Source organism: Bombus vosnesenskii, unplaced genomic scaffold, assembly GCF_011952255.1.
Source record: "Bombus vosnesenskii isolate JDL3184/JDL3185 unplaced genomic scaffold, Bvos_JDL3184-5_v1.1 scf7180000013340, whole genome shotgun sequence".
Lineage (NCBI taxonomy): Eukaryota > Metazoa > Arthropoda > Insecta > Hymenoptera > Apidae > Bombus > Bombus vosnesenskii.
The window spans coordinates 755,102-782,018 of NW_022882977.1; the positions used below are offsets into that span (position 1 = coordinate 755,102).

At 40.5% G+C, this 26,917-nt stretch overlaps 4 protein-coding genes across 8 annotated transcripts in view; 3 read left to right on the top strand and 1 right to left on the bottom strand.

The window, feature by feature from the left end:
* The window catches only part of LOC117236241 (band 3 anion transport protein), a 45,759-nt gene extending 40,506 nt beyond the window's left edge, over positions 1 to 5,253 (top strand). For all 3 annotated transcript variants that reach the window (XM_033499020.1, XM_033499019.1, XM_033499021.1), the window contains 3 exons: positions 287 to 881; positions 966 to 2,070; positions 2,157 to 5,253. In XM_033499020.1, the coding sequence (XP_033354911.1) occupies positions 287 to 881; positions 966 to 2,070; positions 2,157 to 2,829 (2,373 nt within the window). In that variant the 3' untranslated portion in view covers positions 2,830 to 5,253. The remainder of the gene's footprint in view (positions 1 to 286; positions 882 to 965; positions 2,071 to 2,156) is intronic.
* A 127-nt stretch (positions 5,254 to 5,380) lies between these two features.
* On the top strand, positions 5,381 to 7,314 carry LOC117236249 (serine/threonine-protein kinase mos). The gene is made up of 4 exons (XM_033499033.1): positions 5,381 to 5,559; positions 5,650 to 5,840; positions 5,917 to 6,299; positions 6,360 to 7,314. The coding sequence occupies exons 1-4, from the start codon at positions 5,477 to 5,479 to the stop codon at positions 6,663 to 6,665; spliced, it is 963 nt and encodes a 320-aa protein (XP_033354924.1). The 5' UTR covers positions 5,381 to 5,476; the 3' UTR covers positions 6,666 to 7,314.
* LOC117236247 (U6 snRNA-associated Sm-like protein LSm5) lies at positions 6,649 to 7,651 on the bottom strand. The gene is made up of 3 exons (XM_033499031.1): positions 7,214 to 7,651; positions 6,925 to 7,121; positions 6,649 to 6,814 (listed from the first exon to the last, which is right to left on the bottom strand). The coding sequence occupies exons 1-3, from the start codon at positions 7,257 to 7,259 to the stop codon at positions 6,782 to 6,784; spliced, it is 276 nt and encodes a 91-aa protein (XP_033354922.1). The 5' UTR covers positions 7,260 to 7,651; the 3' UTR covers positions 6,649 to 6,781.
* Positions 7,652 to 8,774: 1,123 nt separating this feature from the next.
* LOC117236242 (trichohyalin-like) lies at positions 8,775 to 26,851 on the top strand. 3 transcript variants are annotated; one of them, XM_033499025.1, is made up of 6 exons: positions 8,775 to 9,940; positions 20,801 to 20,909; positions 23,941 to 24,273; positions 24,359 to 24,591; positions 24,707 to 25,046; positions 25,116 to 25,293. In XM_033499025.1, exons 1-6 carry the CDS (start codon positions 9,645 to 9,647, stop codon positions 25,155 to 25,157), a joined length of 1,353 nt encoding a protein of 450 aa, XP_033354916.1. In that variant the 5' UTR covers positions 8,775 to 9,644; the 3' UTR covers positions 25,158 to 25,293. The 3 variants fall into 3 exon arrangements, with proteins under 3 accessions (XP_033354916.1, XP_033354914.1, XP_033354915.1); XM_033499023.1 differs by having other exon boundaries at positions 8,846 to 9,940; positions 24,707 to 25,024; positions 25,116 to 26,851; XM_033499024.1 differs by lacking the exon at positions 8,775 to 9,940 and adding an exon at positions 19,864 to 20,279 and having other exon boundaries at positions 24,707 to 25,024; positions 25,116 to 26,851.
* The last annotated feature ends 66 nt before the right edge of the window (positions 26,852 to 26,917 follow it).

The window sequence follows — 26,917 nt, forward strand, 5'->3', positions numbered from 1 at the left end:
TCTGTCAGGGTGTCTGCGATTTTTCCTCGAGCTTAAAACAGAGGCGGAGGGAATGGAACTCGGTACGCGATCCGACAGATCGTTTTGTTAATTGGATAAGGAAAGGACGATCGCGTAGAACACGTCATCCGCCTCTGCGCGAGGAAAATTCTCTCTCGCTTGTCCGATTAGGGACGGAAATCCTTTTTTGAAAACCTCTGCCTGGTCCAAACGCATCGTATGCATACACTGCAAGTGGCCGGGACGTTGTTCGAACGATTGTAACTTGTATTCCTGTTCTATGTAGAACCTGAACGACACGAAACCAAAGATCGTATCGTCGAACTTGGCCTTGGACAGCAACCACACGGTGGTCGATATGAAGGAGGAGCTGACGTACACGAGCAGCAACGAGGACTTGAAAAAGAGTCACAACGACTACATCCTGAAGAGGATCCCGGCTGGCGCCGAGGCGACGGTCGTGCTGGTCGGCGCGGTCGACTTTCTGGACCAACCGACGATCGCGTTCGTCAGGCTCGCCGAGGGTGTGTTCATTCCATCGATCACGGAAGTAACGATACCAGTAAGATTCATGTTCACGTTGCTGGGGCCGAGGAACGCTGACCTAGATTATCACGAAATCGGTAGATCGATCGCCACGCTGATGGCCAATACGTCGTTCCATAAAGTCGCGTACAAAGCAAACGAGAGACGCGAGCTTCTGTCCGCGATCAATGAATTCCTAGACGACTCGATCGTTCTGCCTCCTGGAGATTGGGAGAGACAGGCGTTGTTACCCTTTAACGAGCTGAAGGCGAAGAGCGAAGCCATAAGGAAGCGGAAGGCCAAAGCGCTCGAGGACAAGACCAAACAGATTCAGAACGAGATGGCTGTGAAGAAAGGTAAGACGACTTTAACGTTCGACCAACGAGATCCAGCGAAAAAGAATAGGCACGCGTGATTTATCCGCGTCTTGTTTGCCACAGCTCTTCTTGCCGGCGAAGAAGAGAAGAAACCTCCCGATGACGACGATCCGCTTCGAAGAACCAGACGTCCGTTCGGTTGCCTCGTCAACGATATCAAGAGACGCTATCCTTACTATCTGTCTGATTTCACCGATGGCTTGAGTTCGTCTTGCCTCGCAGCGGCTATCTTCATGTACTTCGCGGCCCTCTGCACGGCCATCACGTTCGGTGGCTTGATGAGCGACAAGACGCACAACGTTATCGGCATCTCCGAGACATTGATTTCTGGCTCGTGGACCGGGGTGGTGATGGCTTTGTTCTCCACTCAGCCACTGGTCATCATCGGCACGACCGGCCCCTTGTTGCTCTTCGACGAAAGCTTGTACAATTTCTGTCTCGCGAACGGACTAGAATTCCTGACCGTGAGAGTCTACGTCGGTATATGGATGGGCATCATAGCCTTGGCGATTGCCTGCGTGGAGGGATCCGTGCTGGTCAGACTCTTCACCCGGTTCACCGAAGAGATCTTCACGGGCTTAATCTCTATTCTTTATATCGTTGAAACGTTTATCAAATTGTACAATTACTTCGTGAAGAATCCGCTGCTAGACGAGTACAGTTTCATCCCCGAGACGAACGAAACGTTTTACGAAGAGCTGAACGTAACAGAGATCAAGGTCGTTTCCCCAAAGACCGGCGAAATAATTAGCATTTCATCGGACAAACCTCAAACTCTGATACCATCGCATAACGCCGCTGGCTTATTAATGAACCAACCAAACACGGCCTTGATGTGCACTATTTTGTGTCTCGGTACTTTCCTCGGTGCTTATTACCTGCGTATCTTCCGCAACAGTCATTACCTCGGACGAAGTGCTAGAAGAGCTTTCGGTGACTTCGGCGTGCCCATCAGTATTGTCGTATTCGCGTTGATCGATTATCTGGCCAAAGTGAAGACGGAGAAGCTACTGGTTCCGGAGGGTTTAACACCGACTATGCCCGATAGGGATTGGATCGTGTCACCAGCTGGCATACATAAACCTATTCCTCTATGGATGGCTATGGCTTGCATCGTGCCGGCATTGTTGGTTTATATTCTTGTTTTCATGGAGACTCAAATCTCCGAGTAAGTAGTCGTCTTCGTCTTCTTCCAACAGATCCGTTATAAACCCCTTGCCTTATTAAATATTCCCTCTTGTTTCTTTTTTATAGACTCATCATCGATAAGAAAGAACGTAAATTACGGAAAGGTAACGGGTACCACATGGATATAGTGGTAGTGTGCTTAATGAACGTCGGCTGTGGTTTAATGGGCGCCCCGTGGTGTTGCGCTGCCTCGGTTCGATCGCTGACACACGTCTCGGCGGTGACGGTTATGTCTCGCACTCACGCTCCCGGAGATAAACCGCACATCGTCGAAGTGAAGGAGCAACGAGTGAGCGCCCTATTAGTCGCCGTGTTGATCGGCATAAGCGTGTTGATGGCGCCGCTTCTACGACGCGTACCAATGTCCGTCCTTCTGGGGGTGTTTCTCTACATGGGTATCTCCTCGACGAACGGTGTTCAACTGTTCGATCGTGTGAAATTGTTTTTCATGCCGGTGAAACACCATGGCACGGCTAATTACGTTCGGCGCGTACAAACGTACAAGATGCACATCTTCACCCTCGTACAAATTCTGTGCCTGGCTATACTGTGGATCGTGAAAAGTACCAGGGCGGCCTTGGCGCTTCCGTTCTTCCTGATTCTCATGATACCTCTACGAGCTCAGATGAGGCATTTTTTTACCGCCGCAGAGCTAAGGGCACTCGACAGCAAAGGATCGGAACACGAGAGCACCGAGGACGAGCCAGATTTCTACGAGGAAGCTCCGTTACCTGGTTAGATAGTGCCTTATTCGACTTGTCCAACAAATACTTCCCCTCTTTCCTCCTCTATCCCCACGCCCGCATCGTTTTCTTCTTCTCCCTTCTGTCCAAAGGATCTATTCGTGCTTTCTGTTACTTCCAATTCCTGTCACGTATCAGAGCGACTCTGAATACTACCGCGAATTCTTGAAAAAAAAAGAGTCTATTTTCGTGAAAGAGCAAATATGTATGTATACCAATGAATTAAGAGGGAACGTAGATAAGAGATAAATAAGAGGGGTCTGATTCCCAACGGTGGTGTTAACTCGTTAAATTCGTAAAGATTATTTTGTACTACAAAATTTGTAAATAATCGAGGATGATGTGAACAAGATGAAACGAAAAGATGTGTTATCACGCCTGCGTCGGATATGTGTAGGTACTTGAACAACTAAATTTTATCAAATCACAACCATCGAGAGTCATTGCTTCAGTTTGGATACAAACTAATTAGAATCGGTATAGTTTGTTGTCGAAGAAAGTTCATTTATTACGGAGTAGGAAATAAAATGCAAGCGACATTCGATACCTACATACTATCTAACATAATCGTAGTGGAAACTTCAAGATTCGTTTCATCTTCTTTTCGACTTGGTGGGAAAAAAGGTGCCTCTGAATGCCTCTACACAGGACGGTGATGAACGACACGTTGCTCAGGAAAATTTAGGCGTAAAGGCACGAGATGCGAGAGTGCCAAATCAAAAGGTCATAAATTACAAAATGGTGCTGGTCCGTCTATGCAGAGCTAACGTAGACGAATGAAAACTAAATCTTTTATAAGGAAATGTTCGAATAGTTGTCATTAGTTGCTCTCATCGACCGATATTAAAAGTCTTACATTACAATTTGTTTAGGACCGTATCTCGTTAGCACGACGTGCGAAGAATTACAATCATTTAGCAATATCCGTTAAATATGTGCTCCAATATTAATCACTATTCCTAGATGAAAACGATATTTTATAAATAACTTAAAAACGAACTTGGATGTTACAAACGTAAATAACGACAGATTTCATTATATTTCGACTATATGTACTTAAACGTCAAATTTATTGTTCTGCCAATTACAAATCGATTCTTTTCCCATGGAAAATTTTCTTCTTTCGTGAAAATCTTTCCATAAATATGTAGTTTCTTAGACAGTAGAAGTTATATTCGTATGCCATTGGCAACACTTTAAGTCAATCCCTCGTATTATAAATAAGAGTAAAAATGCGGCAGTAGATTTTTACGCAATAAAAAATATTTATACATTTGTCTGTATTGCATGATTAGTTCTATTATAATTCTTTTTTACTATATTTTTGAGTGATAATGTCGTACGACATTGAAAATTTTTAATATCTTTTTCATATTTCTTGTTCGCTGAATATATTTGATTCTAAAAATAGCATAAATTTATTTAAGCAAACAAAGAACTACTCCAAACACACATCTAGAGAAGCATCGTGTAACATTGTTAGATTCAGGAAAAGAATATTTTGATTAGTAGAGTAGGGTTAAAAGAACTCTACATATTTCTGAGAAAGCTTAGATCAACTTTAAGCCATTTTTACATATTTCAAACAGAGTTTGTTTAAATTTGTCGTCGTATATTTATTTAAAAATAATATATAAGCAAAATTAACATTGACGAGACCTAACTGCGCCAGTGGTGAAGTCTTTAAACGTTCGCCTTTACTTATATACTTTATTTCATAACTGATCAGTATTGGCAATTATTTTGTGGTGATTGTTAATTTTACAATAATAGTTGATGTTACAAATGAATAATTTTTAAACTTTAAACAAGACCAAGCTATAATAATAATAATAATGATAATAATAATAATGTCATCGTATGTTGAATACATGCAATAAAAAGAAATTACTAAAATTAATATTTTAGATGCTGTTATAAAAAAAAGAAAGACATTCTATTTTAATCGGTTAAAATATTTTGCTAATCCGCTGAAGTACTTTATTAAATAACACTCAGACCTAATCTTAATATTTCCATAAAGAAAAAATATATATAATCGCATTACTTATTATTTGTTTATACAAAAGTACGAAAGCTACGAATCAACAATAACATTGCGCTGCATAATTGTGATAGAGGGCCAGAATTGTAAAAACACACGGTAGTAGTACTTACGAGCATGTACTATTAGCATGAAATAACACAGAATTTCATTAGATATGTCTAGACATTAACATGTTATTATATACATACTACTGATATTACCTATATTGAAAGATTATCATGATAAGTATGAATTGTTATGAATTCATAAAAGAATTGTAAATAATCTAGTTGTCATACAGTATTAAAAAGTAATAATTAGTAATAGGCTCCTATTAGATGGTTTATGCCTTATATTAGAAAACAAACAAATAAAACATCTTATTTCCCCTCCATTTTGTAGCCTTTTAAAATTACGTCCTTGCATTTCAAATTCAAGTTTGTAATCGTTATGATACTACATTATTTCTATACTTCCATGCTTATTCATTGTCACTTGATTGTTGTTTATTCTCTTAATGTTTACTTAAAGTTCATGACACATTGGAAACAAAAAATATATACTTTTATTACTGTATTCTCAAGTATCAAGAAACTAGGCGACTATATGTAATTCTGATGTACAAAATGGCTTCACCTCAAAAATTGGCAACGAAATTTTGTAACATATCACCCCAGATATTAAAAAACGTGGATGGAAGGTAGTACAATACTAAAGCAACACTTCTTTGCAGCACTTGTATAAAGCATTCACTTGTTTAAAGAAAACATTTCATGTTGCATTATCATAGAACTTTGCTAAGTCCAAAGACTCCTATAAAAGAGACATATAGAAAAGGTATTGAAAAGAGAAATCAATTGTCTCCTTTTAATATCGATACTCCCAATAGACAAAAAATATTGAAAAATGGTCTACCCGCTAAAACTGGTACATGTCTAGGAAGTGGAGGATTTGGTACTGTGTATAAAGCATTGTATAAAGGTAAAATGTCATTAGTATTTTTCTCTGATTAATTATTATCAGAACTAAACACATTTGAATACTAAATTCTTGATAGGTGATCAAGTTGCAGCTAAAGTGATGCAAACAGAAAAATGTTTCAATACATTGAAGGGTGAAGAACATGCTTCTTTGTTAAGACATTCTAATATCGTGAAAGTGCTAATGATAGAACAAGGTGCTTCTCTATCTTTAATAACAATGGAGTTATGCGGCCCTACTTTACAAGAATATCTAGAGGAAACGGTCTTAACTAAAACCAAAAGAATTTGTGTATTAAAGGACATAACTTGTGCTTTGCAATTTTGTCATAACGCTGGTGTCATTCATGCAGATGTCAAGCCTAAAAATATATTACTCTCTGCAGACGGTCAACCAAAACTTACAGATTTTGGTAGTTCCGTATTAATAGAAGAGTCAAATGGAATTAATAAATTTCACGTATGTTTTTACTATATAATCATTTATATCGTTTATTAAGAAAAAGATCTTTTTTCTTAGGGCACACCAGGATATGCTGCTCCAGAAGTAATAAAAGAAAATAAACTGACTCCTGCAGCAGATATTTACTCTTTAGGAATTGTAGCTTGGCAAATGTTATTTAGAAAACTGCCATTTGCTGGATTACACAGTCATACGATTATTTATCTTTCTGTGAAGGGACATCGCCCTGCAGATGATAATATCGATGATGAATTTCAAGGTGTCTATAAAACATTGTATAGACAAATGTGGTCACAAAATGCTACTGATAGAATTACAACCAACGAAGTAATAACCAAGATCGATATGCTACTTTGTTCTTAATATTTATTTGAATTATTATTCTTAATCGACAGATATTTTTAATATTCTGTAGTAGATACGCGTAAATTACAGATCAAATTTTTATTGTACAAAATATACCAGAGAAAGTTACTTTTTTACGTGTCAGGCATTTCTCCACCAGGTACAAGCTGCAAAAAAACGGTTTGTTATATAAAACTAGCAAACTGATAAATAGTTTTAATAATAATTGTATTCAAGAAGGTATTTTAAATCGTTAAAAGTACAAAAATAAATTAACCATTGTGATATTGCTTCCGTTAAGCAGTATTTGATCAAGCTTGGTGACTCTTCGTCCCTCGGGTGTTGCTTCGCTTTCTGTCACATCTTCGAGCAGCATATTTACAAAATCATCAAAACCTAACAAGGTGCCGACAATTTCTTTATCGTTTTTCATAATAATATGTATCCGAGAACCGATACATTTGTCAACTAATTCTGAAAATTAATGAAAATTAATTATTAATAATATGATAACCAAAACAAAAAAGTGAGGTTAAATATAAATTTGTAAACAAGGCGCATCTTACCTAAAGGCAATAATGTTGATGGATTTGTACTGACAGAACTCGTCATAATGTGAAAGCGTTAGTGAGATATAAGATAATTAAAAATAAAAATAACAGCACAAGTTATTCTTTATTTCATCGAGAAATAGCGGGAATAAGATAATACCTGAAAACACCACCGAGGTGCCATCTATGCTATAAGCAACAATACAATCGATGTTCCAAAATCTAGAACATGTGTAGGCGTAGGCAAATAATATCTGTTAATCATAGTAAGAAAATGATAGTCTTATATGTATACTATCGTTTGATTAAGTTAGAATTTTTGCGATTATCTACCACCGAAATATTCCATCACACATCCTGAATGAATTTTTCACTTTTCGAATTTTCATAAATTTCGAATTTAGTATCAACTTGTCAACTTGTAAGTAGGTAAGTAAAACCGTATTGTACTATAAATCTCGTAAAAGCACAAACAGATAGCAATGTTTACTCCACCTTTAGATTATTTCGATATTTGTACGATATTTTGTATTTGATGTACTTTTTACGAATTTCTACGTTCATAGATCGCCTTACCATGAAACCACTGTTTACGGTAGGGATTCTTCTGTCCGTGCAAGTACCAGAGATTTCCTCTCTGTAAGTACCAATTGCTAACGCTTATTCTAGGAAATACATATATAGGGAAATTACATGCATAACTTTGCCAACCATGGAAGTCGGTAAAGCAACATCAAAATTTTGGACGTTGACCGAAGTATTGTAACCTGTATAACTTTTTATAAGTTTGATAATCGCAATCATGATGAACATTCATAGTATTATATTGTTACAGTATTGTTTGTACAAATGATTGAACGACTCAACAATCTCATGCTTTATTTTCATCGCAGTGTAACATATTTTTTTTCACGAGACAATGCAAAGCATACGCAATATTTAAACAGAGACTAACCTCCCTTTCGTTAAGGCCACATTATATGCAAAATTACGGGGAAACGAAGAAATAGAACGTTTAAAACGATTGAGAACACTAGATGTCATGTCGTGATCATTTCAATGGCTTTAATGAAATTGCGCGTCATTTTTGAAAAGAACGATCATAAAATCACAAGTTATCTACCTGGAAGAAAATTAAAGGGAGAAGGTTGAAGGATTTTGTACCTGTGACCCGTCATGTGACCTGTTTTCCTCAGAGGGACGTTTATTGGTCAATGCCAGCTTATATCCCTGACGAACGCGCAAGAGCGCAGGTATATCCTTTCTCGTATGCCCCTTCTTTGCGAAAGGATAAAGCGGCTTCGTCGGTTCCCGTTACGGCAGACTTTGGTCGTAGCTCGCGAAAGAAAGGTGGAACGGCAGAAAAATCTACGAACGAGCACAGTGTGCGGAAGAATCGTGTGAAGTAAAATTGTTATTGTGCAAAGTGGACGCTCCCAGGTACTTGTGTGCATCGTGTTTACCGCGCATGGTCCGTCCAGAAGAACCACCCTTCTTTTTCTAATTACTTTAATTACAAAGAGCAGAATAATCGTCGTGTACTGTGTGTCTGGTGTTTTTTTAAAAGATACGATACAACAATATTCATAGAATCGAGTAAAAATGGCGGCTTGAATCTGATCGGCGATTAGATTCGTGGATTGTTTCGTGACCGACAGATCTTTGCACGATCGTCGAAACGTGGATTCGTCCATGACGAGGATACGTCCTGTTGATCCTGTTAATGGTATCTCGACGTGATACCTGGCAACTCGTAGGGACACGTTCGAATGCAAGTTGATCGAAGGAAGAGAAGAAACCGAAAAAGTGGCGCGATCGGTGATATGTTCGGTAATGCGCGTACCAACGTGCGAATATACGTAACGGATAGTTGACGCAAAAGTCCGTTACCCTCAGTGGTATTTGATGCTTGGCCGACGTGCGCGTGTTCATACTGGAGATCGAGAAAGTGTGTAGCGGCGATTTAAAGTTAGACGAGCGTTATCTTTTGCTTGGACGATTATGCTATCCTCTTGTGAAAAGATTGTAGAAAGGAACGTCGAAGAGAAATCACTTGGTGTGAAAGATCGAGCGATGAACTAGAACGCAAAGAAGACGATAGGAATTCTGGTTGGCCGCGAACGAAGAAGGAATCGGAGGACGTGCGCTCTCGTGGAAGTGGAAGAGAAGCGCGCCAAGTGGAAGGAGCAACGGTGGCGAAACAGGAGCGAAAGAGAGAAAATATCTCGGAGATGAAAATCGGTGGATCGCGGTTCTCTAGGGAGTCGACTAAAAGGTAGTAAGAGGAGGCCAGTCCGGATAGGAGTAGCGAGAACTAGATCGTAGTCGGTTCCTTCGGGCTGTCTAGGTCGTCGTGGCAACGAGAACGAAGGAAAAGAGGACGACCACGTGTAACCGGGTCGCGGTCGTGGAAAAATCGAGCGTGTTACGGTGATTCGGTAGAAGGATGACGACAACCACCGGAAGATACGGTGCTATGGAAATGAGACATTCCAGGAGCGAGGATTTACTCGGTGTGATCTCCGGCTCGCGATCTCCGAGTCCAAACGTGCCTCTACCTAGTACCGCTTCTGAAGACGACCTTATTGCGGCCAGCGCCCTCCACGAGGCCACTGACTCCACCATAAAACCACCGTGTCCCTTGTTGTCCTCGAGGGTTGCCAGACCGGCGGGTTTTCCAGCGGATCGTATCGATCCAGAGGATTCCATCCGAGACATCGTCACTGAAAATGATCTCTACAGGTTCGTACACGTTTCTCATTTTCTTCCTTCGATCCTTTATTCTGTGCAATTAGATCGGGTAAGGTTGCTGGTCGCTATCGTGCGTGACAATTTATATTAATGCAGAGCTAGCTTCCTGCTAGAACATTCTTTGTTTCGTTTACGTAACTTAAAATAAAAAGAAACGTTTCAGAATGATTCGATCGATAGTCGACGAGGCAACTTCTTTCCGAGGTTCCTTCCCAAGCAAATTTTTCTTTGAACACTTTCTGTACTTTGATATCGCTTTTCTCGCCGGTGCGGTGTTTGCACATTTTTTTCTTTTTTTTTTTCGTCAGTCGATACTTCTATGCCACATGTATTGATACGTTTCGTGAACATCGATCTCTCGACTTTACCTATTGACGTACCACGCTGTATATTTAAGTCAATGATATCACCGATTTTTATCTTTAAGCAATTGGTTTTTGTCGAAAGTCGTAAATAAATTGCTCGATATCGGACGCATGTTTTTAGCTTGCTATCTTTTCCTGAAACGAGTCGCTTCGATTCCTACTTTCCTCGACCGAAAGATAGAGGTCGTGTACGAGCGAATACTCGAACCGTATAATAAGCGCACCGATAAAAGCGATCGAAATGGAAGAAACCAAAGATTCCAATGAAATACTCGTGTACCGGCTTCTCGATAATTTACGACCCGAGGAGCTCGTTTCGAAGCTGATATTACTAGATTTGCAAGTGCCGCGGGCGCGAGATCCGGGACTACGGGATATGTATGTTAACTATAAACGTAGACGAGCTTTACGAGATATCCTATGCTTCGCAACGATGCCTAAAACATTAAATGCGTAACATCCGTATTCGTGTTAACGCCGATGTTCGACCCCAGCAAACTATAAAATTATTGCTCTGTTTATCGGTAGACAAGAGAGAGTTTAAAACTTGAAAAAAGTGATGTAGCTGCGCGATTCAATTTCTTTTTCGATAATTAATCGCACAGATTTCTACATCGTTAGTAATTTTCCACTACCCGTAATTAATACGCTTTTGTCGAATTCTCGAAACACGGGATTACCGATTTAATTTGGTTGAATATTTTCGATTTCAATCTACGCGATTTGGAAGAATTAGTTAAGGCAAGATTAAGACGAGTTAAAGCGGTTAGATGTTTTTACGACAGAAACGATTAAAGCATATCTCTTTGCGAATAATCAAAATACTTAGAAACGTTCTCGTGAATTTTGCGAACGTGCTTTTACGAAAGGTAGCGACGACGAATTTGTTCGATTTATCACGAACAGCATAAATCTTAAATCGTCGATCGGAACGCGTACACGTAAATGCGCGCGGAAGAGGAAAGATCGTTTCCGGTTCGCATCGTCGCGTCGCGTCGCGTCACGTTGTGTTATGTCGCATGTAGTTCGATTTAGTCGATGACGTCGAATCATTGACAAACTATTCGAGCTATCTGATTCGTAGACGCGCGCACGCAGCAGACACGCAACGTGTTTAAAAACGGAAAGCGAGGAGCGTTTCATTTTTAATGAAGAAGGAGCGGCTTCCGTAGAATAGCGCGAGACGGTCTCAATGAAAACAGCTTCGAAGGAAATTACGAACGACTCCGAAGTGGAGCCAGCGGGCGTCCACTTAAAACGCGATTTAATCAATGCAATTAATCAGCTCGCCTCGGTTTCAACAACTTCAGTAATTTTGTCTGTAATTAGAGAGATAGCTGCGCTTCTTTTACCCTCGTTACTTATAAGACAAACTGCGATGATTAATCATAAGCGCGAGCACGAATTCTTTTTTTCTTTTCCGTTAGGTATTTCTTTTTTTATCGCTCGGAAAGAAATTTATTCTCCCGAAAGATGCTTGGAAACAGATACCGAATATTTCACGCGCAATGCACGTTCAATGGTAAAAATACGAATCGTGAATAGGTTAAAAATAACTTTCATTTTTGGCAACACGACGCCCCATGCTAACCTCCTATCACAGTCGTCATTTGTATATGCTACAGAATATATATTCACGCATTAAGCGATTCGCATACGTACTAAAACAGTACTGTCAGCCATTATGATTTGAAACTCTGGCATGTCTCATTGATATCTGGTCGATGATATAACCTCTTAAATAACGATACGATTTTAATAGTAATATTAACGTGTAATATCGCACAAAATTCACACGTATTTTCATTAGAGAGCTGTCAGCCATTATGATTTTAAACTTTGGCATGTCTCATCGATATTTGGTCGATGACCTAACCTCTCAAATAACGATACAATTTTAATAGCGATATGAACGTGTAATATCGCATAAAATTCACACGTATTTTTATTTGAGAGGCTTCCTCATTGAGTTGACAACATTGAAGGAAAAAGCACGAGTTCCAGTTCTACCGGTATCGTTTCGATCAGCTAAATATATGTAGATATCGGAATCGACGATCAACGAGTTCTCCGATGCGTAACCGTTGACTCGTGCCCCTCCGATGTCGAGCGCCATCGGTTGGCTCTTCAGGCATTGTGCAGAAAAGAACAGAGCTAAAGATAGCGATATATTTGAGAGCAGTTTCTCCGTCTTCGTTATCCTTCCATTGTGTATCATCCACGTCAACCGAAATACATACGTACGTATGTATTACAATAAAAATAGGATCGAGTCCCGGAGAAACGAATAAAGTAAAAGCATTCGCTTTCTAATTCCATTTTCTTCGAGCTTTTGCAAACCCGTTTTTCTCCATCTCTTCGATTTCCCATCGATGAAACGATTGCGTCATTATATTGTAAATGTACCAATTAAGATATATAAGTCACAGCGACCAATTTAAGAAATTAGTCTGTGGTCTGCAAAGGGGTAACCTTGTCACTTGCGAAATAAAGAAACGCGGTGTGAGGTTATCTTTATTTAGATTTTCGAGATATCCAACGGCGATCGTTATATACAGGCGAATTGCTTGGAAACTTTGCTCGTTAACTTCGAGATTAACGAAAAGAAGCATTGGAATCCGGTTTCTTCTTTCTTTCTTTCTTTTTTTTTTTTTTTGGCAAGATTTATTGATATCACGGTATTTACTTGTTTATTCGTGAAAAAAACGTGGCTAGCTAACTACTATGTACGTGGTTATTTAATTCGTTGCAGAATAGGTACATACCGTGAAAATGTACTGTACCATTTAGAGTTTAGTGTATTTTAAAGGAACGAGGCTAGCTTCTAGGTCTTGGCGGGTAACGGTCGGAAAATAATTCCGCCTTGCTGTTGTGTTTCTCTCGCTGAGTTGGCTAGCGTTAATACCAATTCCATATACATTTCTACGGTTAAATAATTAACCGTGCGTAGTTAAGCTGTTAAACCGCGGAGTTTGATCTAAAAAAATCCCATTCGCGTTGCGTAGTTAAAATCAAACAAGGACACACATCGAACGTAGGGCAAATGTTCCTATCATTAATTTTTGCGAAGAAACGATCCAAACGATGTTGAAAAAGGCATCGCTATTAAGAACTTAAAAATTGCCAAAAAATAATAAAGTACACGAATGGGGATACATTGGGGAAAATAATCAACTCAATTTAGAAAAAGCGATACATTGTACACAGCAGAGAATAATCAAATGATTTTTCATCTATAAAATACATAAAGGAAACATACCACTAAATGTCCTTTGTATTACTTTTCACCGAAATTTTCAGTTCTTACAATAAGTGGTAATTTTTTCTTTCGCACGACGAGTATACACGCCAACCGCAACGAAATAAACTTGTGGATTGACGCGTATACACGTCGAACGCAGTTAACCGGTTGAGTTAGTCGTTCCACGTAGACGATTGGAATAGTTGCAATTAACAAATCGTTGGAAATTAAACGGCACGAATGTAGTTCGTTACAGAGCTGCATTTAGTGTCGTGTTCCATGGTTTATCATTTATTTATTAATTCTATTTTTATATTTTATTTTTATCGATAAACGGGAAGTACGAATTACTCGAGAACAAATCTTTCGACAAATCTTTTTACCAATGTCGTGACGATAGTACGATGTTTCGTTCTGCTTGCTTCATAAACAAATTTCACCAGAGTTCCCGAAAAGACGCGTCTCTTCGCTTTCTTTCGCTAACGCACATCGCGAAGTAGAGTAGATATTCGATCTCCCAGCAAAAAACACACACCGCTCGGGGCAAAAAACGACAAGAAACGAGCATAACACGCCCTTTTGTGGTTGCTGCGCCATTTTTGGTCGCGACGATACACATCGTCGTTAACCCTTTCACTGGAATACTTGGCTTAGAAAGTCGCTGAAAAATCGTTATTATGCAAACTGTTCGAAGCGCTGCTCGTGATAAACGGTAGTCTAATTCGTACGCCAATTTCTCCATCGACGAACGACCCGATTTACGAGCGACGCAAGTCGAACATTTTTTGTTGTCCCAGCTTTACCGGGTCGCTTCGCTTACTCTCGTGTTATGCAACACGCGTGTTCTCGCCAACAATACGTGCAGTTTCCCTTGTCGGCCGAATGTCGCCACGCGAATACGCGTCCAGATTTCTCGCTTCTTTTTGTGAGCTGCGTATCGACGAAAGTTTCCATTTAAATAGACGTGTGGCACATTGGGCTGTGAGCCAAATTTGCAATTGTATGGCAGCCTCTGGTCGCAAGATGTATCGAGATCCTAAATTAAAACCTCGTGTAATATCCATCGATGGACGAGACAGAGACTCGTACAGCGAGCAGTGTTCTTTGTAATGGCCACTGATCTTTTCGATAAGAACTGAACCGAGATTTGCTGTGTCATTGCGACGAGAGAAGGAAAAGAGAGAAGAATAGAAAAGGAAGGGAAAGTGCGTTTCGTCCGGAACAGTTAAGCGAATGCTTTCCAGAATTATGTTTTTCCACGTGTATCTCTGTGTTGGTACTCGTAGAAAAGTCGCCATGTATTTCGTGGGTTGCTCGTTTCTAATATTCCCTTAATATTAACACATTGTTGACCGGTCACGAGTTAACTCGTGTTTTCATGGCCAAACGTTATGTTTCATGGCCGAGCGTAAACTCGTGATGCGCTTTTTTTTTTCGCATCAGCGTCAGACCACGTCTTAGAAACAATAGTCACTGGCAGAGAAACAAAACCGATTATAGCGTGTAGAGTATGCTCTTCAAAATGAAAACGCAGCGAAACTAGATATATTTGCGAAAGCTGTTATGTACCATTACACGTAGGTGATTGTTACACTGTTTATCATACGAAAAAGAAATATTAAAAGTTGAATAATAAATAAAATTTATATTGTTTTACTTCACAGACAGTGACATAATTCTCAGTAAAATTGCCGGTCAACAATGTGTTAAGGCATTAAATAGATGGTTACGACATTTGCAGTAATTAATGCTTTGAGCATGCGGTTCAAAACCTGAAATCTATAAAAATTCTGCTAATCGAGTATGCGAAGGTACGCGGGAAAATATTTTTGCAACCTGGTGGCATTTCAAGTTAACACGTCGAATGGCATGAGGGTCACCGGTCATCTCAGTGAGATAAATTCATTAATGATGATTATAATAATGATTACCGTAACATATCTTTTATATGTAATACAGGATGGTTGGTAACTGGTGGTACAAGCGGAAGGAGGTGATTCTACGCGAAAAAAGAAGTCGAAAATATAGAATAACAATTTTTCGTTTGAGGCTTTGTTTTCGAGAAAATCGACTTTGAATTTTCGCTCGGTACGCGTGCAATTTATCGCGTCTCGCTGTAACGGATCTCACTGTAGATCGTTGTCTCGATGGAAAAATTAAAAAAAAAATTTTATTCTATATGTCGGAGAAGAGTCAGGAACAGGGTTGTGGGAGTTTGATAGACCTCCCTTGGAGTTGGCTATCGTTGTGTGATAACGAAGATACGGCCTGATGCTACGAGTATAGACACTACCGATTCGACAATCAACAGCGGTGGTTGGGCACTTGCGATGTTAGTGACGTTGGTCTTAGGTTCCATGACGAATCCACGGTCAACGGGATGAAAGATAATACTTGCTCTACCTCAAACTCACTGATCGTCAGGTGCTGCTCCCTTCGTCGGTGGGATCTCAAGAAAGAATGAATTTTCGTCCCAATGATGCCACAGAGGAAAAGTATGATGGGGTGTGTCTGGGGACACGAGATCATCGGATTCCTCGGGTATAGCCCTCGTTCCGAAAGTAAGGGAAATTGACGTCGCTGTCAATTTGTCAGTTTGGGACAAAGACTGTCTGTCCGTTTGGAAAATCTTAATTGCCGGAAAAACCCAGGTTTTATAGCAGGTCCTTGGGCTAACTGGACTTGTGCTGTGTACGTGCCTCAATATCAGGTATTCATTGTCCGAAGGAACCGTTGGAATGTTTTACTGTCAAGTACCTCTATTGGTATTTCTTTTAACGAGGGTCATACTATAATTCCACACCTTTGTTAGGCGAAGCGTTGACCGCGGCTACATTCGGCGACTGATGGTCGCCCAATGTAGTTCCACGAAGTTCCAGAGGGACGGCTCCGGTGTCTTTTCATCTCTGACATATATTTTCGACTTCTTTTTTCGCGTAGAATCACCCCCTTTCAGCTTGTACCACCAGTTACCAACCAACCTGTATTTCAACATAGTCAAACCTTGTAAAACTGGCGTCACATTCAACGTGTTAAACATCCGTCATCGTAAGGTTCACAGAAGAACGTATCACGATCGGTATATCTCAGGAGAATTTTATTTAATTTTTACGCCTATGGTCGTTACAAGCGCTGAGGTGTCTTGAACTGTGTGCCAACTGATCCTTGGCCTTTAACCAGTTAGCTGTTGCGACCTCTTTGAAAAGTTTTTTTTTTTTATTTATTTATTTACATTTTACAATTTGTCCAGTAGGACATTCGGTAAAATATTATAGCTTAGTGGTATAATAATATAACATGTGGATGGCTACCTCCAGTGGGATACCATCTTCGAATTTGATTGATTTATTTCTTTAGTGTGGTGAGTGTTTGTATGTTAGGTTATGTCCTTTGTGAGATCTGTCGGGTGTTCCCTTTTTAATCTTCTCTTTATGTTTGATGCGCCGACTGTTTCCGCTGCCAGCCGGTTCGGGTGCGTTGCTATTCTTTCTCTGTACCTTCTCGCACTTCTGTTAATCTCTTCCTTGACCGTTGATATTCCCAGGTCTTTCCGAATGTCCTCGTTTCTAACGTACCATGGCGCGTTTGCTATTGTTCTGAGTATTTTAGATTGCATTGCCTCTATTTTGGTTATATGGCTCATTGCTGCTGTTCCCCATAGTGCTATTCCGTATGTTCTTTGAAAAGTGTGTACCTAAAATGTATAGGGAAAAGTAAGCGATGACGAGTATACTCGTCGAACACAGTGTGACTGTTATAATATTTTTTTTTATTTATTTGTTGAAATTAAAATCAATTCTCGCGTTGAGAATTTTCAGTAATTTTTCTGGCGTGGCGCAGTGACATGGCTGTTTATTTACAATAAGTTAATACTTATTATAGATAGGTGTAATTTATAAGTATTATAAGTAAGTGCATATGCTTAATTTGGATAACTAAATGAATCTAGCGTTTAGGTCTAGCGGGTAGTGCCTCTTCAGCCTGCGAATCTGGTCCGTCGTGTCAAGTAGTCCAGTGATTAGGGGGTTTCGGTGTTTGTTGACTCTTTTGCTATATCTGTCGCTGTATTTTGCTATTTCCTCTTTGACTGTGGGTATCTTGAGGTCACGATGGATGGTTTCGTTGGTAACATACCAAGGTGTGTCCATTAAGGATCTTAGCGTTTTCGATTGGAAGCGTTGTAGTATTTCGATGTTGGAGTTACTTGCTGTTCCCCATAGTTGGATTCCGTAGGTCCAGACAGGTTTTATTACGGTCTTGTAGAGGGTAATTTTATTCTGTATGTTTAGTTTGGAGCGTCGGCCCGTGAGCCAATAGAGTTTTTTTAGTTTGCCCTTTAGTTGCTTCGTTTTATCTGAGATGTGTTTCTTCCACGTTAGTCTCCTGTCCAGGGTCATGCCCAGGTATCGGACTGAGTCCCTGCTAGGACTGTTATAATATGGAATTAAATTGTAACGAAATGACTGTTTTATTTTTTCATTTCATTATCGACAGGGCTCGTCATCAACACGAAATATCGTCATTTCTTCGTGACGAGTATACTCGTCGAAGATGGCTGACTGATTAATACTACGGTCCACGCGACTTAAGCTCAGAGAGGGTTAAATCCGGGAACATATTGACGATACAAATGTTTTCGCATAATGCGATTAGGGACGATATTTGAAAGAAAGTAAACAACTTGGAAACAATTTTCCTTCGATGTTCCATAAACAAAATATCGATTAGACGAAAAAACACAACTTTTTCTTATTTTTCGTTTTACGTCCCAGAAACTGTCTGTAAGACTGCAGAAGTTTCAGTAGAAAGTTATGGCTAATAAAGTTTATTATCTGTAAAATGGGACCTGTTACGTTATGATAAGCATAATCGTTAGCTTGTAAATTAGCAACAAACGCGAAGAAATTCTTTTTTCTCCAATCGTTTACAACTTTAATCAAAATTGTCGATACAATGGTACGATCGTACGATCTCACACTTTAAATAATGTTCAACAATGAAACAGATGATACCAATCGTTTCCTTTATTTTTATACTTTTTCCATGAGTCACAATTTTTAGTTTCGTAAATATTTTTCCGATCAAAAAAGACCCACATGTAACGCAAACAATAAACTGTAAACAGACCTATTTCATTTCTTGATGTTTAATAGTTTAGAGAAACGCTTTTTTTTTAAATTGACTGCAGCAATCTGTAGAACAAGTTCCACTACGATATAGTGAAAAATGCAAAAGTTGTATTTTACCATTTGAGTGACAATATTTTTGTTTACTTATATATCAAAATATAGGTCTTCCTATATAGCGTGTAAGCTCGGAGAATAAGAGAAATAAGCTTTTTATTGCAAATAAAAAATTTTCCGTTTGTCTTAGTATGAGTAGTACTCGTTTGTCACAGAGCCTCGACGGTTTGTGCGACTGTACGATTGCATCATTGTACCACAAATCTAACCGGAGCTTTACGACTGAGAGAAAATGGACTTCTTCGCGCTTTTTACTAATTTCCAACCTAACGATTGAGCTTATAATAACGTAGCAGGTCGCATTTTACAGATAATAAATTCCCACCAAAACTTTTTCACCTATGACAAATAGTTTCCAAGACATAAAACGAAATGTAAGAAAGATTGGTGTATTTCTCGTTTATGAAAAATGTCGCTTATTTTGTACTACGTATCGTTCTGAATCATATGATACAAAAACACTTCTACTATCAATTTGTCTTTAAAAAAATATGCATTCGACCAGACTACTATTTACTACTACTACTACTATATTTCTGCGGCCATCGTGGACTATTTTGTGGCCGGACGAAGGTTCACCAATAGTAACTTTCTCTAAAATCATTTCTACCAGGAACATTTTTCAGAATTCTCTTACAGTAACTGAATTGTTACCTGCCGTTACTTAGCCACATCCGCGAATTTTGTTGGTTCTGACTTAACAAAGAGCAACGAACGACCGTTCCACGATTCTACCAACGAAACCAAGAATCGTCGAAAACAATGTTCCCTCAGTATGTGTTATCTTCGATATTTGATATTCGAACTTTCGACCGAATGGACGACTATCGTCAACGATCGAATCGTCTTGCCGAATATCCTGGAAACTGACGTATAGTTCAGCTGCTGAAGTGAATCTGACTCGGTTCAGCAGCTGAATCTGAACTTTTGTCCTCCGCTCGGTATATGCTTCGAAGGTGTGCGAGTTCGAAAGGCAGAACCGAAGATAATCGGTGGCTCGTATTGCGATCGGTACCTTCGACACCTGGCTAGAATTACATTGCGATATTTCAGTTTCACAGGACGCTGGAGATTCGGTCCGGAAAGGCGTGACGGGCGGATTCTTGAAGAGCAGAGTAGAGACTGGCTGCGGGCTGGTTGGCAGGCAACCCGGAAGACAGGCAAAGATCGTTGTTGGATCTCGAAGCGGGAGCACCGCGCGTCTCGAGCAATCGTGAAAGCGAAAGTCTCGGAGAGAATGGACGAGCCGTTACACGGCAGTGCGAGTGTCAGTGAATGAAGATAAAAAGAACCGGAGAGAGGAAGTTTCGGTGGAGGGCAACAGATTCGCAGCGATCAATAAGAAGAGGGAACGAGAGAGAGAGAGAGAAAGAGAAAAAGAGAGAGAGAGAAATCGATTGGCGAAGCAACTGCAAGCAGCTTGCAACCGACGAGCGCATCGGGTCGCATCAGACCCGACCAGGCCACGCTATGACCGAAAGGTCGGCTTCCTGCTCGCTAGCTTCTCGATGTCGCGGCGAATATCGCTCGTTACACGTGCAGCCTTCGCGTGGGACCTGAGCACGCTTCCGGTTTCCAAACGGCAGATCTCTAACGAGAGATCTCGTCGACGACGAACTCAATCCGCTGCGGTTGATAGGCCAATAAGATTGTTGCGCATTCGGTGATACTGAAACGAGGCTGTCTGTCTCGGAATCATTGTTCTGCCTGTGAATTATGTCGGCTTTTAATCGCCATTCGAATCTTCGTCCACGACAATGATAGAGTCAGACTTGCTGGGTGAAACGTCTGAAATATAGAGTTTCGTTTGATACGAATAAATGGGAATAAAATCGCGGACAGATGTCAGGCGATTGTATCGTACGACTAGCATTCTTCCACGAAATTTTTCTGTCTTCTTCCATTTCTTTAAACTTATTTTCACTCGCATCATTGTTCTCGGAAAATAATGAAAAATCAGCTACTCGAGATAATAAATATTTAATATACTATCTGCTTTCAGGTTCGTGCTGTTCAAGCGTCACTATGATAAATATGTTGCTTTGGCGGCGAAATATGAGGAAGCCAAAGGTACCGCCTACTACTTGGAAGAACGTTATCACGAGGTGAAGGTAAGCGTTTTTAATTAATCGAACCTTGTCAAATGCAGATTCAGCCGATGATAAACGATAGGAATCGTCGGTGTTATTGTAATTCGAAAAAATAGACAAATTTGCTGTTCCACGCGGTACGATCGTAAATGGATGTAACGGAAAACGATATATATCTAGGTCGGTTTATTGGAATAGTCGGCGAATCTAGTAAAAATATAACGCGTAGCACATTAAATATCGGATACGCGGAACTGGTAACCAATGAAACGTAACGAAGCCAAAGAAACGCCGTCGATGGTTTTCTCTATCGCGTAAAGAACGTACGCAGCATAATATACGTCAGAGTTTCGTAGATTCGATCCGAGTTCGCGCTACTTATCTCAATCTCGACAATTACGGAACTCTAGAAAAATCTACTGTAACCTTCGTTTTTTCCTAATACTGTAGTAATCTATATCTCGATGAGAATAAAAATGGTTTCGCACGATAGCGGGCTGCTATCGAGACTTGAGCTTTGAGAGCCTCTGGGATAAGCAACGCGTACGTATAATTAATTCTCGAGACGGTTGTAACAAAGATCAGAGTCCTTCCGCGATCTTGTTAGTCTGTGCTCGATGGTATCTGTGGCCCCAGGCAGCTTGTACCGCGAGTGAAATCAACTTGCTCTCGCCTGTTGCAATATTATCCGTAAAAATGCGCGAGAGAAAACGGTCTTCTTGTACTACGCAGCTTATTTAGTATTTACAAAAATGTATCGATAGATGTCACTGTCGTCGTTCGCCGGATGAGAAACATTTCGAGCGAGTTCCTGCGTTCATAAAGCGAGTTCCTGCGTTCATAAAAATTCTACTTCCCAATGAATATCTTGGTCCGCGATGACTGTTCAAGCTCCTTTTCTTTCTCTTTTTCTTTTCTTCTTTTTTCTGTCTTTGGGACGGTCGAATATTCCTGACGAAAAAAGTTCTTGCGTGTGATTGTCGTGATCTGAAAAAACCGTACGCGGTACAGCTCGACGCGTTCCATTCTTTACACGTTCTCAATCCTGTTTGAATAGCCCCGATGCCAGTCAGGCAGTCACTGTAACCGTAGACATTGACAGACAGGATTTCCCATGTCGAGTGTCCGTTTGGCGTTCGTTTATGGCTCTCGCACGCTCTTTGAACTTTTCGAAGAAATTTAACGGCAGCTCTGTGACGAAACCTTCTCGCGGGAACGATGGGGGAACGGAAGGAGGACGTTCCATCTTCGTGCGTACAGTGTTTTATCTAATCACGTGCTCCGGATTCGCGTTCCTCGAAATATCGACATGCAATTAACCGTCGCCTACAACTTTAACTGGCACGCCAAGGTTTAATTCGACTGTCGAGATTTGACCTCGATCGAAGGAAAAATAAGCGGAATGTAGGCTTCGTCCGACTAAATATGTACCTGCGATTAAATCGTTTCTAGAAGAAGTTACGAAGAAACGATAAACTGAACCAGCGTAGCGTGATTTTTCCGTGACCGGTTGTAGAATCCAACCAGTCTGTAATATCGGGCAGGAAACAAAGATAGGAAAGAAAGTAAAAGGAAGAGACGAATCCGCGAAGCCTTTGGAGAAAAGAGGTCTAGGAAAGAGCGGAGGCGTCGTGTCGTGTCTATAGACGCAGAGCAGGATAGCCGGAGGAAGGCCGTGTAAGTAGTACTTAGGTCGATTTCACCCGTGGGCACTGGTTTCCCCTTGGCCTTCTAGTGGATGCGCGTCAACTTGTACGTCTGCTTATGCACTGGCCGCCAGAGAAAATTGACCGTGGTAAACCGTACAGTGGCAAAACCGCGGAGACAAAGCCGAGCAACGACGAGCGAATGGCAAAAAGTTCATCGTGGAGAAGAAACGGTTACATTTCGTTACTCCGCTTTTCCCTCTGCGGTTTCGTATCTTGTCTTTCAACTCGTTCCTGCAGCGCCCCTCGTCTTCCTTCCTCTTGACTTTCTTCGCTTTTTCCAGCCTGTTTTTTCCGTAACCTCTCTTTTCGTACCTTTCCTCGTTTAGTTTCGTTGCAGTAGAAGCCGCGAAACGGCCTGCCCCGTGCTGAGCTGGCTCGTACTACCGTTCATCAACCTCGTACCATCGACAGTCTAGTTTGGCCGCCTAAGCTGACCTACAATGTGGCATCTAGCGCGATGCTAGATGCGACTCAGCCGTAGGAGGGAGGTGCGGCCGAGGCGGCGTTATCGGCCGGATCACGTCATACCGCCGGCTCAGTTACCGATCTTCCACTCGGCTCGACCAGCAACGTCGAAACGTTCAATGACGAACTGGTCGTTCGTATGCGAAGCAACACGGAGAATCGATGATTTACGATTTAGTCGCACTTACGCAATCGACCAAACGGCGAGAATAGATTTGCCACGCGTAGCAACGCAACGTAACGCATAGTCTAAGTACCGTGTTCGATCTATAAATAGCGTTTCTGTCGATGGTACCCTTGATACACGAACGTCATTTCGGTCGTATTTTAGCGGCAAACACGTCTTATCGAACTAATGTACGCTTTCAATATCCGTACATCCTACCCCGAGCACGGTAGATTCGAATCTGGAGCTGCAAAATTGGTTCCGTAATAAATACCGATGATGTTTGCATGTAGCCGTTTGCAGGCGCAACAGAGGCATCCAAAAGCGACGACCGTGAAATCAGATGCAGTGCTGGAAGCATTCGGTTGCATTCTCTTTTTTAATTAGAATTATTATCTCCGTTAACGCTTGCCTGCGGACTCGTTCGCCTTATCGGTTGACAACCACTGCTACACGAATGTACCTCGTTCGTATTGTTCTCTAATCTATCTACGTTAGTTGTACAGACTCGAAAACAATCGTGACTCAGTCGATAAAAAGATATAACTCGAAAGATAAGAGTTACCGAGATGACTTATCGAGTAAATATCAACGAATTTCTTGAACGAGCCGATCTTAATCAAAAGTTGAATTCGAGTTACTATTGAAACGAATTGGAAAGATCGGATTACGATAGAAACTCGTGTAATACAAAATTGTCCGGTTGTTTCAGGCTGAAAGGGACAAGTTAGAGGAGACTCGACGGTCGTTGGAGAAGCGACTGGAGGGTTGCGAAGCAGAACTGCGAGGCAAGGAGGACGAGCTGTTCCTGCAACTGGAACGAAGCCTTCGTCTGGAGGAAGAGGTGGAGAGAGCTAAAACCGAACGCGACAGTTGCATAGCTGCTAAGGATCGGCTGGAGAGGCAACGGGAAGTAGCTTTGCGCCGTCTGCAGATGCAACTGGCGCAAAACGAGATTACTAGGCAAACTCTTGAACGAGCTCGCCAGGACGTTGTCAAACAGGCTACTGTTATTCGTGCTGAACGTGATGCTCTTGAAAGAGAGGTAATGATAATTCGAGCAACAGCATCTGTTTCGATGAAGACGATCTATGCTATAATATCATGTTGTGTATATTCTGTGTCTCTAGAATGAAGTTTTAAAAGAGAAGCTGCGTATAGAACAGGGAGAACTGGGAGAGGAAAGGCGTAGACGAGAGGAAGGTGTCGCAGCGCTGACTCGAGAAACGATTACATTGAGACACGCCGCGAGACATCTTCGTGCAGCGACTCTACACGCTACGTCTTGCCGCCGTCGACGACGGTGTTCCGTTTGTTTATACGCGAGGCGCACTTTTGCCGAGATCGATGATTATCGCGACGAGTAAGTGAATCGAACCTAGAAAAAACACGAGTATCTGTAAACAGACCAGCCCCGATAGTCGATAACGAAGAAAAGGCTTTTATCTTTACACTTATCTAATTTCCAAACGTTTCAGTGGAAATCTTTTCAAGTGCCTTCAAGCGCCGCTGCAGGATTTACGTACCTGGTTCCGACCTAGCACAACGTCCACGACATCGATGTCGCGTGGACAGAGGACCAGTTCACCGTTAGCCGATCGAGAAATAAGTTTCATCGACGATTCCAGCGTCGACAGTAGCCCCGGTGGAAGCAATGCTAGCAGCAGCAGTACCACAAGTAGTAACAGCGCGTCCGACGATGAAGCATATCCGAGTACTCTTGTTGCTGAAATATCGCTTTCATCGGCTAACTCGAGCGCTCCAGCTACGGCTAGAGCCTTTTCATCCGATTCAGGGTTCGTCTTGATATTTCACCAAGTTCGTGTACCTTTTAGTTACGTAAGAAATAGCGAAACATTATTCGCATTGAATTTTCTCGTTGTTCAGGTTTTCTTCGGAAATCGGAGATCGAAGATCACGATGTTATGAAAATGGAGGTAGTAGCACCAGCAGCAGCAGTGGCAAAAGCAGGAAAATTAGCGAGTCGCTTAGTTGCAGCGAACCGGACGAACAGAGCACGACAGGAATTAGTCGATCGAGGTGGACCTCCTCGTTTCGCAAGTTACTTGGACGAAAACCAAAGACCAAGCCCACGCCTGACCGTTCCTCGTGAAAAGGCCAAGACTGAGAAGCACGTTGTCGTGCTTCGAACACGTAGTGCGAAATCACCGTGAAATTTAGTGCTCCCTCCCTTTTTCAGCTCCGTCATTGATCTATCGAGATTGTTCGCTTGATCGGTAAAACATTCCAAACGAATTTGTTTACTATTAAAAAAACAATTCGATACTGCCAGCATATTGATAGTAATACAATCCTGGATTTCTTCCTAGTAATAACATCAAATTAAAGACCACAAATTTCGAATTATATCGATATAGAAACTTATCCTCGCAAATGATCATTACGGTCATTTTACTAGTAGTTCACTTTCTCATATCTAATATACCTTGGCTGAAGTTTCGGCTGTTAATACTCGTCACACTATGTAGGAATTGAAATTTCAACGATTATTATTGCGAACGATCGATCAAATTCAACTAAAGCGTACGATATTAGGCAAAAGAACTCTGTTTACGATTATTGGAGTTGGGTCTGAAATTTCTAGGCATTTTGTTTTTTATTGGATTGTGAGTAAAATAACGTTATTATTTATGACGCATTGTATCATCCTTACATTGTTATTGTTAGGGCGATTGTTGTTCTGCTAGTCAAAGAACGTATATATCGTAGACATAAATGTATATAAATATATGTATGCATAACATACGTATATCCAAATCGATCGATCGCAATGTTATTTCTTAGTTCGTAGAATTACAGATGTTCAAATCTGCAACTCACTTTAGTATCCAATGAAATTTTCAAGATGTTTCTAGCAAAACATCACTTATGAAATTAAATATGTTTTTGTATACAATAATACATCAAAACCAAAAAGGCAATGTTCGCTTGGATAACGAGTTTCTTTTACGGGCTATTGTGTAACGTATACATGATAGGAACATTTGAATGAATTTGATTGGAATCGATAATACGTAAATGCATCCGATAATATATCATTAATAATCGATTATCAAACACGTAACAACTTCGTATTCAGGGTAACAACAAATTTCTCTTAGAAACTTCATTTTAATTATTAAACGAATAATTCAGTAGCAACTATTACTGAATTTCTTCCTAAATTTTGCTTGTATGAAGTTATCACATATTCTATATATATTTTCTATATGCTATTTATGAATTTCAATTTATAGTTTTTTTATGAATTCACGGAATAAGTAAAATTAGATATCTGATTCATTGTTACGTTAATGCAAAAATCGTTGAAGTTTATAACGAATTAAAAAATGCTAATTCAATGGAAAAACAATAGATGAATCAGTGCTTCTCAGGAAGACATTTATAGCCAGTTTAAAGTTTTACTGTTTATCACACAAATTCTTAAAATTTTTGCATCAACTAACAAATCAATGATTTTAATTGATTTGACCATGTTTAAATTTTTACCAACGATAGATAAAGTCGTTTGTTAACCAAGAACGATTATATGTTAAATAAATATGAAACCAAAATAGAAAAATTTTAAGGATTATCTGTTTAATGAATTAACTGCAAACATATATTTTCTTGTGTATTTTTTCACTACCCGACTTTTTCTACAATCTTTTCCGTTTTTTACGAAATAA

Excerpts from the sequence above, each read along its gene's own strand:
- LOC117236249 (XM_033499033.1), top strand. The coding sequence starts at position 5,477 with ATGTACAAAATGGCTTCACCTCAAAAATTGGCAACGAAATTTTGTAAC. Across the intron at positions 5,560-5,649 it reads TTAAAAAACGTGGATGGAAG|AACTTTGCTAAGTCCAAAGA; the intron begins GTAGTACAATAC and ends GCATTATCATAG. Across the intron at positions 6,300-6,359 it reads ATGGAATTAATAAATTTCAC|GGCACACCAGGATATGCTGC; the intron begins GTATGTTTTTAC and ends CTTTTTTCTTAG.
- LOC117236247 (XM_033499031.1), bottom strand. The coding sequence starts at position 7,259 with ATGACGAGTTCTGTCAGTACAAATCCATCAACATTATTGCCTTTAG. Across the intron at positions 7,122-7,213 it reads ATCAACATTATTGCCTTTAG|AATTAGTTGACAAATGTATC; the intron begins GTAAGATGCGCC and ends ATTAATTTTCAG. Across the intron at positions 6,815-6,924 it reads ACGGAAGCAATATCACAATG|CTTGTACCTGGTGGAGAAAT; the intron begins GTTAATTTATTT and ends GTTTTTTTGCAG.
- LOC117236242 (XM_033499023.1), top strand. The coding sequence starts at position 9,645 with ATGACGACAACCACCGGAAGATACGGTGCTATGGAAATGAGACATTCC. Across the intron at positions 9,941-20,800 it reads ACTGAAAATGATCTCTACAG|GTTCGTGCTGTTCAAGCGTC; the intron begins GTTCGTACACGT and ends ATCTGCTTTCAG. Across the intron at positions 20,910-23,940 it reads AACGTTATCACGAGGTGAAG|GCTGAAAGGGACAAGTTAGA; the intron begins GTAAGCGTTTTT and ends CGGTTGTTTCAG.